Source organism: Micropterus salmoides, unplaced genomic scaffold (genome assembly GCF_014851395.1).
Source record: "Micropterus salmoides isolate LMB-PRFRI ecotype aquatic unplaced genomic scaffold, ASM1485139v1 Ms_hic_scaffold_8, whole genome shotgun sequence".
Taxonomy (NCBI): domain Eukaryota; kingdom Metazoa; phylum Chordata; class Actinopteri; order Centrarchiformes; family Centrarchidae; genus Micropterus; species Micropterus salmoides.
Window position 1 is genome coordinate 13489782 of NW_024044570.1, and position 16484 is coordinate 13506265.

The 16484-nt window shown below is 39.3% G+C and overlaps 2 protein-coding genes across 5 annotated transcripts in view; both read right to left on the reverse strand.

Annotated features, from left to right (window-relative positions):
- The window catches only part of LOC119893649 (PDZ domain-containing RING finger protein 4-like), a 132949-nt gene extending 125952 nt beyond the window's left edge, over positions 1–6997 (reverse strand). The window contains exons 1-2 of the mRNA XM_038705937.1: positions 6234–6997; positions 5981–6076 (exon numbers count right to left, since the gene is read on the reverse strand). Coding sequence (XP_038561865.1) covers positions 5981–6076; positions 6234–6644 — 507 coding nt within the window. The 5' untranslated portion in view covers positions 6645–6997. The remainder of the gene's footprint in view (positions 1–5980; positions 6077–6233) is intronic.
- Positions 6998–9906: 2909 nt separating this feature from the next.
- Positions 9907–16484, reverse strand: part of LOC119893948 (contactin-1a-like) — a 69444-nt gene continuing 62866 nt past the window's right edge. For all 4 annotated transcript variants that reach the window (XM_038706367.1, XM_038706369.1, XM_038706368.1 and 1 more), the window contains 4 exons: positions 15920–16109; positions 15650–15762; positions 15385–15541; positions 9907–12282 (listed from right to left, as the gene is read on the reverse strand). In XM_038706367.1, coding sequence (XP_038562295.1) covers positions 12206–12282; positions 15385–15541; positions 15650–15762; positions 15920–16109 — 537 coding nt within the window. In that variant the 3' untranslated portion in view covers positions 9907–12205. The remainder of the gene's footprint in view (positions 12283–15384; positions 15542–15649; positions 15763–15919; positions 16110–16484) is intronic.

Here is a 16484-nt window from a genome sequence, read left to right on the forward strand (position 1 = left end):
TGAATCTATGTCTGTGCATTTACCCGAGTATAAATAAGCAGTTACATGTACACAGCTAGATACCTTAGAATACCACACTAGGAAGTAACCTGGAAAGTTAATCAGTTTCTATTCAGCCTTCCAGTTTATAGCCTCCTTGACACTAGGCTCTTTTCCAGATGTTGGCTGCTGAATCCTTAACTCGAGGCTCTCACTTCAGTTCACAGTAAAGCAGCAGAGGCCGGCAGGCTGCAGTCATTAAGGTGTGAATAAAGCCGTGCGCTCTCCTCCCGGGTAAGTGAAATGATGAATCACACCAGTCACCGAGTGCTTCCTGCAGTACACCTGAGTATAAGGACTGAGCTGCAATACATGAAAATCTGCTCAAACCTTGTCCCTTGAAAAAGAAAACAGTACAGAAACTGTCTACACATGAAGCACAGAACACACACACACACACACACACACAAGTTGAAATAGAGCCACAGCTTTTTGCTGTCTGTCAAATGCTAGGCATGTAATGTGTGTAAGGGCTGCCATTAACAATTATTTTCGATTAATCGATTAATCTTATTATTATTTCTTAATGAATTGATTATTTGTTTGGTACCATGTAAAAAGTAAAACACAGCAATAAAAATTACCCACAGCCTGAGTTGAAGTCTTCAAACTGCTTGTTTTCTGAACAACGGTCCAAAAGTATTCAGATTACAGTGATATACAACACAGAAAAACAGAATCCTCACAATTGAGAAGCTGAAACCTGTGATTAGACACAATTTAATTCAATTCCCCACAAAAGCAAAAAAAGTTAATTAGAATTAATTATTAATAATTAAAATATTATGAATTTTTTGATGAATGAAGAGCTGAGTAAAAAACTGTTTCTTGAATTATTGAATTGTAGTGACTTAATATTTTTATAATTTTATTTAATATATATATATAAAATTTATATTATATTTATTTATATCAATGACACAAGAGTAAATATAAGAAACACCTCACCAAAAACGGACCATTATTACAACCTTCAAGAAGGAATTATTTACTTCTGTATTAGACTGCTGGCTGCGTATTTCCCAATGCAGCTGTTTTCAAGGAATGCATCTAATTAGGAACATAATTTGTCTTCAAAGTGGGAAAATCAAAAACATTTCATCTGAGTTCAGGTCACCCATGATGTACTCTCCTACAATCCCGCAGACCAAACTGGCCAACATCCAAACAACATTCAAAAGGGGCTTTTCAGCAGGTAGGGATGAATTTACCCACAGTGTTCCCCTTTACGAGCGTGGTGGTCTTCAGCAGAACAGTTTTCTTTTTCACGCCTCCTGCTTAAAACAATAGACCTTGACTGCTTAAGTAAATACATGCAAACACACACACACAAACAGACATATGGAGCTATGGACTAAACCCGCAAAGTTACATTATTTACTCTACAGCCAGTGCTCTTGGCTGGTCTAAATCCACAACCTTGGAATCTGGAATATTCTAATCTCAATATCTGCCTTATTAACTAACACAGATACTTGCCAAGAGCTTTGGAAAAACATCTTGTTTGCCAAAGCAACACCTATGAAAATATTGCAAATACCTTCAGCTAATGAAATTCCTATAAATATGCACAGTGTAAAGGCTGCTAAAGAGGCATTGAATAATTATGCGCTTATCTAAATGAAATTTATCTTAAAAAATTTATCTAAATTAATGCAAGCTGAAGTTTGTTTTAGTAGCTTGGTGTGCGTGTCTCTGTCAAATTGGAGAGGAAATAGGAAATGGTGAGCAGGGCGGTCCCTCTCTCGAAGGCGAAGGATAAACAGCTGCCATGTAAATTCTGGGCAACTGACGTCCCAAACAGAGCAGAACAGGTACAGAAAACACCTCCAGAGAGCTAAAGCACACAGACCATGACAACCCCATATTTACACTCTGACAAGCAGGAAGTTGAAAGAGACTGATTGTCTCAATTTCCATATCTACCCATCCCATTTTCTCAGTCTTTCTTTACAGACAGCAAACTGTAAGCTGACTTTATACAATTTTCTCAGTATATAGGCATTCTCTTCCATTTGCAACAAAGTGCTCTGGAGAATTACAAAGTACAAAGAGGCTATAAAGCTGTCTAGACAAGCAGTAAAAAGGTGTGTGCAACTGGGTGCCGAACTGATTTGACCATTAGACATCTGCCTTTGTTTGCAGCAACATATAAAAATGTTTTTCCATATTTCTCAGGTAGTTAAATCTGTTTTGTTTTTTATTCAAATCAGGCCAACGTCTAACTTCAATGAGAAAAATAAAACCGAGTGTTTATCATTTATTTTTAGGGATCAGTCTGGGCAGCAAAAATCAAATCAACTGGCATAAAAGCAGAGGTCCTACATCTTTTCTCTTGTCGCAAAGCAATCTTTTCTTCTTATTGAAGCAAACAAAGTGGCCTGCTTTCGTCCCTGCCTGTCACGGAAGATTGGATTTTGATGAGACCGATACTCGAGTTGTGTACTCTCCACTCTCTCCTTTCCACTCCTCCCCTCCCCCTATCTTTTCTCTTGATCTGTGCAAAAAGAGAATTAGATGGAGCTACTGTACTCTCACTCTCAGACAGGTGAAAAGGCCGCATTGTTTCTGTCAATAAACCCTTTGGTGAAGTGTCACAGGCACTGTCTGGGTCAACAAAATAGATTTTTACTCTCCTGTGCAGTGGACACAACAGTTTTGGTAATGGGTGACGAAAAGAACTATCCATTCTGAATGACTTGAAAATATTTCTTTAGTTTCCAAACTTTTGGACCTTTTAACCTGACTCCAAGTTCAAGTGTGGATTTGGGGGATCTTGGCTGCAGACAGAAGGAGTGGGACTGTTTTACCGCAACTGAGGTTTCATTTGTATATTCATCTGGTTTTAAACAAACATACGAGCAAATTACGTGGGCAACTGAAAACGACGGTATGTTTTTGCAATGGTGATCCTGTTGCCGTTTCACTGCTGTTCTTCGTCCCATTATTCCTTTTCAACATAGCAGAACTGTCTGACTCACCCACACAGCCAACGACTGCATTCAGTCAGGCCAGTGAACAGACAATCAGCTGGATCTAGATCACTACATCTCTGAGGTACATGGAAAAATATGGTATGACTCGCAGTCTTAACGTCACTCCCAGTAGTTTGCTGTCTCTGTTCTTTTCTGTATTTCTCTCTTTTTACACACAATACTGAACAAGCTCTCAGCAGGCTGTTTTCTACAGCACCCATCAGTATCATTGACAAGAAAGAACAACTGGCATCTGTGGAAATGGAACAGCTTCAACATCAGACTCAAAGGCTTCTTTGTTTGTTTTAAACAACAATGTCATTGTCCACAAACTACTGGGACAATATTCTCAAAAGTGTTAAACCAGTAGGCAAGGTGTCAATTAATTAAGCCGACCTACGCGGCAATTCACACTTCGCTAAACCGGTCCCCTGAACAGTGCTTGTCCAATTATAGCTTAGCAACTGTAACTTGCTTGTCAAGCTTTGGATTTCTACACACACTGAAGTGGTCATCATAAGGCTGCAGTGAAACCAATACACCGCAATTAAAGAGTTTGGAGGGTGATGTATTTCAGACAGAGTTTATCAGAGTTTACGGTAACGGTCGCAGCCCTGGCCTGCTGTTTATTCAGCAAGCCCAGCCAAACTCATTTGCAGAGTTAGCATTACATTTGCATTTTACATCCGCAAAGCCTAAAAGTGAAACATTCTATTTTGGAAAAAAATTAAGTACACCAATTGCTTGTTGTTGTTTTTTTATTATAGTAAGCTTTCAAAACAGAGTTATGTTACAAAATGGTGAACTGAAATAGGAGGGCTAATTAGCCAGACTGTAATACAAGAACAATGCCACATCTCTATTTCCACATCTTCTTCTTCATAGTTTATGAGGCTGCTGACTTTTTGCCCGGGACATGTAACTTTATCCTCAGTCTTTCTGCATTATAACATGTATGTAGTCATTTAAAACGATTTAAGTTTTTAGGTAAATGTTTCTTGGCTAGCTAGCAAGCTAGAGCTGAAATCTGCTAGTGTTAGCTGTGATTTTAGCTGTCAAAATGGATTGTCACCGGCTAGTAATGTAAAGCCTGCTTTTGTCTGACTGTGTCTACAATTGTCTTTAAAAATTACATTTCCATTCTAGCATGTGTGCCTTGCTAGAAAGGAAAACCTAACAGGCGTAGCAGTAAATAAAGGGGCTTAGCAAAGGGTCAATTAGGCTTGCTTTCCAACCACACAAAGGGACCCTTAATGTGACGATCCATAAATGCTACTGGGATGTTTACTAGTAATCCAACTCTATTGTCCATGCGGACAGAAATCCCATGACTTTTCTAACAAAGTGGATTTCCACTAAACTGTAAAACTTTGTTTGATGAACTGCAAGCCAGCTCTGTCAAATATTGGAAAATCCATTTGGAAAACACACAGTGAGAAAACTATTAAAGACGCATTAGTGTAGAGTTTTTAGAAGTGGAAAAAAAAAAGAGCTGAAAATAGATGCTGCACTGCTGCCCAGCACTGGCAGAGGAGAGTGAACAGTTTTCCACATTAATCAAAAGTGAGTCTGTTGCATTCACAGCATGCTGTAGGCAATTAGAGAGATACTTTATGTGACCATTACCACCATTAAACCCACCCAGCCTCAGCAGCAGCCCAAACACAATACAGTGTCTCTGGCTTGAGGGTTAGTAAACCTGTAGACCATGCGAGAGTCCAAAAACAAGGGCTATTCTTAGATTTGGCAGCTACATGGTGAGGTTTATTAAATTATTCACTGCCAACAACTCAGGAGCAGTTAGAAACCGTGTCCATATAGTTTATCCCATTATGCCCACATTATGCAAAAGTACAGAAGCAAACGGGCAATAATTAACATTTAATCCAAGCTGTTAACACCAAAACTGAGAGTATTTTGTTCTCTGGTATTTTTATTTTCAAGCATGGCTACAGCAATCTTGCACAAAATGTCCATAAAGGGCTCATGGCATTGCAAAGAGCACCTCTAGAAGATGCCCACTCATGCTGTTAATATAGAAACACTATATTTCCATAATTTAATATAGAGTGCAACATCAATGAAAATGTCATCTAATTTTTAGACATTTTTTATGTGGCAGTAGGCTTTCAAATTTCCTTTTTTTCTTTGCAATGCTTGACTTTGTTATGATGCAGTGATTCTAGGTGAAATATGATAAGGTGTTCTGACCCCAAACTTTACCAAATGGTAGGACACTATCCAGACATTAGGTCAGCTGAGACCCAAAGATGAGGACAAAGACCACATTTCTCAAGCCACACAAGATGGACAAAACAAGTTGAAATCGTAGGACAAGAACAGATTCCTCCATAGAAGTCAAAAGCTGTGATAAAACTCTAATCATGGCACTGAGGTGAACTCGTACTGCTGGCAAATACATGACTACAACTATATATTGGCTAATATCACATTTGGCTTGGTATTTATAAAACAAATTCCTTTGCCAATAAACACACACTTTCACTGTGAGTAAAAGAGACCTCGCCACACAAACAACAGGGAGTAAGGAGAATTACCCTCTATATAAAGTGTCTTCACTCAGAGATTGCTACTACTCCATAGCATTCACTGTGATCCCAAAGTCAACATTTACACAAAGAATAGTCTGGCAGCAGGGTTAAGCCTGAGCTGAGGCAGCAGGTGAAACACAGTGGGATGCAGCAAAACCCTGATGCACAAGAGGCTGCAGTGCTTTTAAAACACTCACCCAAATCCTAGTATCAACAGCTTTGGGAAGTGTCTTAGTGGGAACTAACAGTGATACTGACAGAAAAGAAAATCACAACGCATGTGCACTACTGCCTCTGGGCGATTTTGGGTAAGAACACCCAAGCTTATGGTCTAAAACGTTTATGAATAAGCCGAAAATGTCAGTTTTAGACACAGATACGTAAAGCTGTGAGCAGTGACTGTGCTTCTCCTACCTCAGGTCCTTCCAGCAGCTCCTGTGGCAGCCCTTCGGCACATGTTGCTTTTTCTGATATCTGGCTCTGCATGTCGGCAGTTGTCCTCAAATCACTCTAATTCAACCAACAAACACCAAAGTGTGTGAAATTTATCAGTTTTGTTTTGCCTTATATGACATCTTGACTCAAAGTGACATCATAAGCCACACTCTTCCATGCTCATTGCAGCTGTTGCACCACATGCACACATCAAATAAATCACCCCTCTCACCTTATAGTACCCAGTGACCTGCTCTGCAATGCTGTGGATGTGCAGCATGTATTGGTGCAGTCTCCGTTGGTACTTGAGGGCAGCAAGCTGGGCCTCGTTCTGCAGAGTTGACACCTGGGCTAACAGGCGTTGCTCCCTCCTGTTCCACCTGAGCCTCGCCATCCGGGTTTCATGCTCCAGAGTTGCGCTTCTTTCCTCCAGTGCATCGGTGACCGTGCGGAGCGCGTCCAGGCAACAGTGTTCCCCTTTACTGACGTCCTCACGAGACAGCAGAAGCCCGCATCCTCTCTGGCAAACCCCTGCACCGCAGTGATCCGTCTCCGGCTTTGTTTGCGACTCCATCTCGCTTGGGTTTGACACTTGGCAGATTGGATCCTTTTCACCGCACGGAGTTGGGCAATCAGCGCGCATAGTTTGCAACTTTTCCTGTGCAGCACTATGAGTTAAAGCAAAGTTATTTTACAAGTCTGAACACAAAAAGTTTGACGGTCTGCGCAGCTCACCCTGAGCTGAGGGGCTGCGCCACTTCTCGCACGACCTGAAATGAGACGTTGTTCCGTGGAGTGAAATCTGTCCGAGCAGAAAACTTCAGCCTGCTGACTCTCTTTTGCTCTGTCTGGTCGGGTTCATTTTGTTTTTCCTGCTGTTCACATGACCGACATAATGTATTAGACTTCAAATAAATGATGTATCTTTCTTTATAATCCAGTAGCTTTTCAGTGCAGGTTAATTTACTTTTGTGCAGCTGTGATAGGTGCTGTGAACTTGAGGCGTTATAAATCCTCACCAGCAGAGGCCGCCCATTGTTTCACATACTTTTAAATGCCAACAGACCCCTCAAATTGAGATGGAAATGACTCAATTCAAGAGTTTTAACAGTCCACATCGTAATTGGCATTGCCATTGGGGTTTCATTGTTCCTCCTCTTAGCTATGAAATTAATTTAGTCTACCTCTGGTACAGGTTCTGCAGTGATGACATGTCAGTGAAACTTGTCTCAAGGGGCTGATGGTCATTCAGTGGCTACACCCTGGCTTGAAACACAATATCTGCAGGGAGACCTTCACTTATAAAGCTTTCCTGCATGCGTCCGGGCCAGTTTTACTGCCTGACACAGCATGACATATTGCAGGCATCTCACGTTTCAGGTCTCCCAGTGAAGCAGTCTGGTTCTAGTCTGCTGTGCACCACTTTAAACTATGTTTTGTGTTGTCTGAGCTGTCAAAGAACAGGTGTAGATTTACAAAGACAATAGCACAATCTGTCCTGGGATGGTACCCCCTCCCCAACACTCTAAATGAAATAGCAGCTCTTGTATTATTTTATAATGTGATATTAAATTAAATCTTTTTCAATAAATTGTCAGCAAATACCAATATTTCTAGAGCTGAATGAGTTTAAAGTCTGGTGGATGTGATCTGGAAGAGCAGTCAGACTGAACCGAGCAGCAGCCTGGGTAACTCATTGTGAGTGTGTTTTGGGGAAAGTGTTACACAGCCACCTGGGATATTGCACAGGCCATGTGCTTGGACTGATAAGCCACTGAAAAAAAAAAAGTTATCTCTCTCTTTTGTTCTCTCTGTGAGCTGATTTCCATTAACCATTAAGAGCCTCAATTGAAACGGAGAGATGAAACTTTAGCTCAATAACAATCTAAAAATCTGATTCATTTTGTCAGACCTCATCCATGAAGAGAAGTGATATCAATCAACTTTTCATCTGCTGGATACCTGATAGGAGACTCCAACAGCTGTTTCTGCTTGAAAAACTAGACATTGACAAAGGTGGCCTTATCTGCAATGGAGGACAGATTGAAACGCCATGTCTGATATTTTTCATACTGGAAAAGAATAGCTTTCTCCTGCAGACAGACATGGTTGGGGAGAGCGGGGCTGCACATAAACTGAGAACTTTTGCAAATGCTTGAGTTGATAGTGGAAGGTACTTATAAATCATAAATGATGCTCTAGTTTCTCTTAGTTCGTATGTGAGAGCTGAGATACTGGTATGAATATTTTACACATAACTAGTCTAAAGTTACATTTCTGTATAGATCCTTGAATCCCAAGTCAGTAATAACTAAAGACACAAGTGGTAACTTTTTTTTTTTCCAACAAAGCTTCATTTTTGTTGAATTTGTATTTAAATCCACCTCACGTCTGCCAGCACATCTAAGAGCAGAGTGAAAAGCACCTGAGAGCCTCGGTTGTCCGACCCCAGTGAAGGATGTGTCTGAATTTGAGAGCGCTTCTTACAACTTTTGACACATTTGCTTTGTGTGTGTGTTTTTAAACAGAAACACTGGACATGCTGAACTGGAAATATTCCACTGGGTTGTCTGCATTGCTTTGGATGGACTTCCAATCTTGTAATAACATTGGTATTTCAGACTGGCAATCCACCCAGACTCAATGATTCATTCACCAGTGACCTCAGGCTGACTTACTGTGAACCGAAACTTTTAACTGGGACTTTTTCTTGACATTTTGAGTCATTTGTTCTTATTTCTCTTTACATGGGAGATGCAGCTACAGCTTTGAATCTGTGGTTCCATACAAATCTTTTTTAGTGCAATTAATATGGTAAAGATGATGTGTTGTGCTATGTGTAAGTTCTCAAATCCCCCAGAAAAAATAAGAAAATTTAACATCTACAATGTCCATGACATCTGGGCAAACTCCATCTGCTGATCATGTGATATGATTGAAAGCTCCAGAACAGCTACTTAATGGACCTTGTGGTGGAGGGTTTTTCCATTTATAAAGTTGTTCTACAGAGGCTTATCATAGCAAAGGTAAAACTTAGGTTGAATTTATTATACATTAGACATTATAGTAATAAAAACAATTTTATGTTCAAACTTTCAGAACTATTCCTTTTTATATTTGTTTCCCACTGTTTTACCCATTAATATCTCCTCTCACTTTGAGAGTCGGAGTCATATTTGAGACATCTTACACTTTTACCTCTGAACAGTGACTGAAACTCCATTTTAGTCTTGGACTCTGGATGTACATTTACTTACATATTAATATTCTTATTGTACAAATATTGAACTTTTTACTCCACTACATTTATCTGACAGCTTAAGTTACTGGTTATTTTGCAGTCATATTTTACATATAAAATAAGCGTAGAAAATATTATAGATTTCAAAGAACAAACTTCCCAACAATTTTTAAGAAAGTAGCTCAACTACTTACAACATTAAAGTACCATGTACCACTTTCTAATAATACTTTATAATGCGTTTGCAACTTGTAATGATTTATTAAGACTTAAGACTTCATAGATTAGTCATTTGGCTTGCCTTGTAAAAAAATCTATTTGGCTGGTATATCTTCCTTTGTAAGGAGCCATTCTGCATAACGAGTACTTCTAATTATTATACTAAACCACATTTTGCTGATGATTATGTAGATTTATAATGTAATAGAGTATTTAAACATTGTTGTATTGATGCTTTTACTTAAGTAAAGAATCTGAGTTCTTCTTCCACCATAGACTGTGAACCTGACGCACACCAGAACTCAGCTTAAAGTGCCCTTAGACTAACACAGTCAGTTTGTGTTCTGCACTCCCACTTAGGTTTACAGTAAACTCGCATTGTTGAGTACTCTCTCAGAGGTCAGAAAAAGTCACAGCAAGACAAAAAAGAAAAACACCAGAGCACTTCAATAGTTAACTACAATTTTATTGTTTCTTCTCCAGCCAATGAGAGGTTCTAGTTTCATCCCTCACAAGTGCCGTTCAAGTCCAGCGAAGCACTGAACTTCAGCAAACAGCCAAACATGCTACCACTGCCGCCAGTGATGCTATCAAATCCCAACCATCGTGTGCGTAAGACTGACTGCAGGACCATTTCTGAACTTCAATGAGTGAGATTCCTTTAGTCAGTTTTAGATTTTCTGTCTAAAAATCCCCTCCCGAGACTTCACATGAGATGTCTGGCTAAATGAAGCGGCTAACGCACATATTAAGCTTACATCTACACTGTCTGTGACATAAAGGGATGTCACTCAGGAATGGAATGTATTTCACATGAAGCTGAGAGGTTGAGAAGTTGCTATGATGTCGATTTGTTGCAAAGTAATGTACCACTTGGTCTCCAATGTCATGCATGTTAGAATGTAGAGTCACTGCTTCTTCCAAAATGTCAGAGTTCAAGGCATTCATGCATTTGGCAACTCTTTTTATGATTTGTCGCATGAAGGAAAACTGGGAAAAGCACTTTGTGGTGGATGTTGATATAGTCACAATGTAGAAGCATGGCGAGCAACAGTCACACAATAAAGGAATCGGAGGACTTCAAAACACAACGTTTGCTTCTCAACTTGAGGGAAATAAACTTTTAAACTGTCCAGCTAGAGGTGGGTCATGACATACAAATATAATAATCATGACAAACAAAAACGACAACAGTTGATAATGTTTATATATCTCTGATCACATGTTAATAAAAAGACTGCAGAATGCAGCGGAAAAAAAGATCTTACTGCTGACATGGATGGCTTTGCTTATCATCTGTTTATGCCAAATAATGACAAATTAAATATAATAATTATAGGTTGTTATTGTTGTTATAGGAGCTAGGCAAGTTGTCTTATTAGAAAATATAAAGTAGCCACAGGAGAATCAGACATTGCACAATTATTGGAGGACATGAGCGTCGCTACCGTTCACTGTAACTGTTAATAGTGACTCTCACACAAAGCCATTAAATGAGAGAGGTGAAATTAAAATGTTTACACTAAATAAAATGCCAACATTCTTTACAAAGCACCAGCGGGTACCACAGAGGTCCTAATGATACAGTCAAAACAAAAGGTTTTTTTTAAAGTTTGGTTAAAAAACATCGATCCAGATGGTGTGGCAAAGCCTTGATCACTGACTGCACAGTTGTACAAGTATGACCAGAGATGGCAAGCGATTAAAATAACCACTGTCACACATTGTTTGCTGCAGTTTTACATTTGAAATGTCTGATATGTTGTTCAGTGTACTTCCTGTTCCTATAGTTTTCTTTACATTCAGCTTTGCAAATATGGATCCATATGCCCAGACACTGAGCCATTTTAAACTTTTCTTCCCATGTAACAATGTCAACATGCACACAATGCGAAAGTGGTATTCTATTAATAAAGCTCATGTTATGATTTGGAAATAAGCATTGATTGCAGGTCAAACATATTGTTTTCTTCAAATAACATCCATAGTATATTAGAAACAATATCAATTATTGGATATATTATTTTAGCATGACATAAATTGTTCTTTCCTCTATGATGTTTGTTAATAAAATGTAAACGTATGAGAGGATGAGATTTGCTTTGACTGTATCTCTGTAACAAAGTGTGTGCTTCATTTTAAAAAAGAAAGTAGAAGAAAATGCCACTGAACTGCAAATAAAGAAAGACAGACATAAAGACATTTTTATAAACTCATACACTTATCCTTCACAGCTACTTGATTACCTTATAATATAGATTGCACTGAAGGATAGGTTTTCCAAATTATCACATATCAACTGAAGCCTACATTTCTAAACAAACAGCTTCATTATTTATATGAGAAAGGTCGGATTCATGATGTAAAAACACTTAACAGCCAACCTATGATAGTGTAATGTTCATCCTTTCAGTCATGATCCATTTTTAAAACAAGTTATTGTGAAAGATAAGTGCAGTCATTTATATAAGGCATATTTAAAAAGTTGACAGAACTCCTTTGACACCCCTCCAAAGAGGCTTTTTGTGGATAAATAAGGGATGTCTTTGTCCATTTCCAATTTTTCCATTTCTGTGTCTATTTCCACAAACATATTCCAGAGGGGGAAGAGTTGGAATATGGTGTCCCGGGTTATAGGGTGGAACCAACGGTTTGTGGAAAGAGTCCCAAAGTCCTTATGGGCGTCAACAAAGTCCTTACAGGAGTCTCCTTCACAGGAAGTGAAGAGAAAGATGGCGCTACATTCAGAGATTCAGGCAGAGGAGAGCCACCAGGAACAGGGAGAGTCCGCTGAGAGTCTGGGCAGCCATGACACCTCCACCTTAGAGACACACAGAGATAAAGGTATGTCAGTTTTTGCTTAAAAAATAACTGCACTGCTGCTCCCATCCGTCAAACTAAAGAACGTATTTATGTGAAGTGTGATAATATACCCCATCTGTGAGATCACCTAAAATGCCCCTTCATTTGTCAATGCCCTGCATTTGAAATCCCCCACGGCTTAAATTCCAGAGTCTGTGAAATCAAGCTGTCAGGTGGGCCTGAACTGAACGATAAGGGATAAGGAAAACCACAGGAGGGGTTTCCTCTACTCATCAAGATCAATTACAGAGGCTTAAGGCCCCCTCTATCCAGTCAGCAAACCTGTCAGTCCATCAGCTTGCGAGGGGATCGCGTCAGTGGGCTATCAAGGCTTTAGTCATGGACTGTAAAGTTTCCCATCTTAGCCCTCCAATCTAAGGTATGAAACCTGAAGTGACAGCTCTGCTCTGGCCCATGAGAACCCTCAAGCTGTGACAAATGATAACCCACCGCCAACTTTGAACCTGGTATAATCTCACTAGCAAATGGCAGGCCAGGAATGAACAGCCGCAGTGTGTCACCGTAGCACTATGGATTTAAAATGTGACTAGATAACGGAAGGCTTTCTTTATTTCTGTTCCACTGATGTGAAACTAAACCTGGGTGAAGACAGAATACCGTTATGGTATAATAGTGTTTTTCACAAAAGATTACTGTCAGTCATTAGATTTAAATTCAGTGTTTGTTCATCTAACAGTAAATACCACTGGCAGGGAAAGAAGACTCACTCTTCTAAATAAGTACCTTTGTCATAAAGTTTCAGCAGCTTTTCTTCTACTCATTACAGTTTTAAAGATTCTATTAGAACAAGGATACATATTTACTGAAAAGAAAAGAACTTCAACACCAAATATTTAAGGCACTTAAATATCACCTTAATCAACTGCATGCATTTTAACAGATCATTAAATTTGACAATTAGTAATTCTATTTTCTTAAATTAAAAAAAGGCTTTTAAATTCCATTCCATTTTTTATGGAATACTTATATTATATTCTGTCATGGTCACAGGTTGTCATTTGTCATCTATGATTGATAGCCAAGCTTCAAGAAAGTAGTAGTAGGTCTTGTCTAAATGAGCCTGTCAGAGAGCCGTCGTCAAAAGGCATAGAGTGGAAACAGGAACGAATGAGAGTGGCGTGCTGCGGAGAGCTTTTTTTGAGACTGTGTTGGAACAATTAATGATACATACATGGAAGTCACCATGTTGCACTGCCATGTTTCTACAGTGGCCCAAATGGACAAACTGCTTTACAGAGTGTGCTTCGTCACTAAGTTGAATACGTACAAATAAGAAGGCAGAAGAAGAAGAAATGGTAGTAGTAGTAGTCATCTGGGGTCTCATTTATTAAACTGTGCATAGAAACCTCACTAAAACGTGCGCCCAAAAGCCAAAAATGGTGTAAGCCAAAAAATAATCAGACTTATAATACCATGCGTAGGCACACTTGTAAGCAAATTCCCTTTATAAATCACAATCAATTTGAAATGTGGCACATGTGAGTGAGCTCACTGTACTCATGGCAACTGTGTTCAAACAGCCACTGTTGCCTAAAAATGGTCAGTGAAACGCCCCTCATTAATATTAATACGTACTGACTGCATGAAGAAAAGGAGGCAAAATCTGACAGAAAGGCTATAAAATGAAATTTAACTCAGTGTGACACTGACGTTCTTTTTGGTGAAGCTGAAGCATGTTGTTTGGTGGGTAAAAAAACGCACTTTCACGCAACGCTTGTGCACCGGAGGAAAGGGGGCACCGGAGCTCCACCCCTTTATAACCGATCTGCAGGAGTATGCATCCCTCCTGAGTAGTGACGTCACTGGCTGGAGGGGGACACACACAAAATAAATATGACTTGTTGTAAATTACATAAAATAGTGTTATATTTCCATAATGTGTTTTTACAAGCAGTGCATAACATCCATGCTGGCGCACAGCGTTTGGCTCGAATAGGCAATATGAAACTGTGCTCTCCTATTATCTCGACTGACGCATTGAAAACGGCATCAATTTAAATGTAATTTGTCCTCCTGTTCACCTTATTTATGAGAATAAATTGCACTGCATGCAAGTATTGATTAATATGATTCCCGATTAAACTGTACAACATATTTGAGGTGTTCTTTTGCAGAAACAGATATCTCCGTTTGTGTCTATTATCCTAAATCTGGATCTTTTTGTGCACTGTAAATGATCTTAAATTGTGTGTGTTTTTTGCACACTTCAGGGAAAGTCAATCAAACAGGTGTTTGTTTATTCAGAAAGGATTTAAGCCTATAATACTCAGAGGTAATATTTCGATTTATTTTACACAATAGTACGCCTTCATTTCAAACCGTTTCATCCTTCTGCCATGTGAGTCGCCGTTTCTCATTTCTCCTTTTTATGTGCATACACATGGTTCAGAGTTTACTTACAGGACTGCACATTTTCCCCTCAAGTTTGTTTTTTATAGATCACAACCTTTGCTTGGGAAGTGGCGTACGCACGTTTCCAGCCCTGTTTTGTACGTACGCACAGTTCATAAATGAGACCCCTTGTCTGTTAGAAGTAAGAAGAGAAGTGACATTTGGACAAATGGAGGGATGAGCCGACAGAGCATGTTGACCACCGTAGCTTCTCCTACGAGCTTGCAATGGAAGGGGTGAGCAGTGAGCAGTTTGTTGCAATCAAGTTGCAATTCACAACCTTTACCATTAGATGCCACTAAAACCTACACACTGAACCTTTAAGTATTTTGGTTTAGTTTCCGATTGCATCTATTTGTTAATCTAAATTAACTTAAACCTAAGCTCAGTGCACAGTTGGTGACCCAACAAATTATTATTATTATTGCCAGTACTACCTGTCTATCACAAAGAATTGCTTCTTGCTTTGACATTTCCTTTTAGCTCCTCGCTTTAAAAGCTTCCATTTAGTCATAACTAAACTAACACATTTATTTATCAAACTTAACATTTTTACGTATATTATCTGTAAATTTGTAACATTTTTTTTTTAAATGTTCAGAATTGTGAATGGAGGGGACAAGTAATGGTAAATGGTGGTGTCTGTTACCTGTGATGTCGATTTTTGCCACTGCTCCGTCTCCCCCCTCTGTGTGCGCCCGGACCTCCACCACATAGTTCCCATCTGCGTGCAGGGGAAGGTCTATGTACTGCCTACTGGTTGTGTACAGAGTGCCTGTGGAGTGGCCCTGCTGCCTGTACAGCACCTACATATACACACATACAGTATAAGGTATAAGAAATGTAAGGTTACCAGCAGCTACTGCTTCAATACAGAAAGATCTATATAAAAGTAAATGTAGAACTGTGCTCACTTTGTAACCATCTATCGATGACTCGTTAGCAAGTGGTTCCACATTTTCCCAGGCAATATGTATCGTCTGTCCTTTTAACTTTTTATTAATTATTTTGGGGTGGCGACTTGGAGCTGGTAAAGGACACAAAAACGGTAATGAACAACAATTATTTTAAAATGACACATACTGTATGTTGTGCATAAGGACTATACATTGCTTGGATATCCATGTTGTCTTCCATACAGATCCATACTGGTCAATAATAAACTGCTTTAGAGCACAACATACGGGCTTTCTTGGTGAGGATCTGGAGGTGCTCGCTGGGCGGCCCATATCCTGCAGAGTTGTAGCCCCGAACTTCAACAAGGTAGTGGGAGTTAGGCTTCATACCCTCCAGCCTGGTGTGGTTCTCCCTGCTCGATACCACCACCCTCTGGGCCCCTCCTTCACTGTCTTTATGATTCCTCCAGTACTTTACCTGGGACACACAGGGACAGGACAGGATACAAAACTGCTTGGTGTACAAACCTTGTTTTCATAGCAAAGACAAGAACAAGAAGCTAAGTAAATAAGTAAAATTAAAACAGATAGAAAGCTAATTTATAGAAACTAGCAGGTGTAAAAGTTCCACTAATGGTTGTTAACCAGAACAATTGGTTATACTATATTTCATGTGTAGCAATGCTTTCAAAGATGACATTTAAAAGACAAATATTTAGAATTTTTGACTTATAGCATTTTTATTATTGTTTACAGCCATGTGGTGTCAAAATACCGTAGTTTAAACCAAATTTGGCTGCTACATGTCCCTAGCCTTTGTGCATAGGTAAGTTTTCTTTTTTACAGCATACCT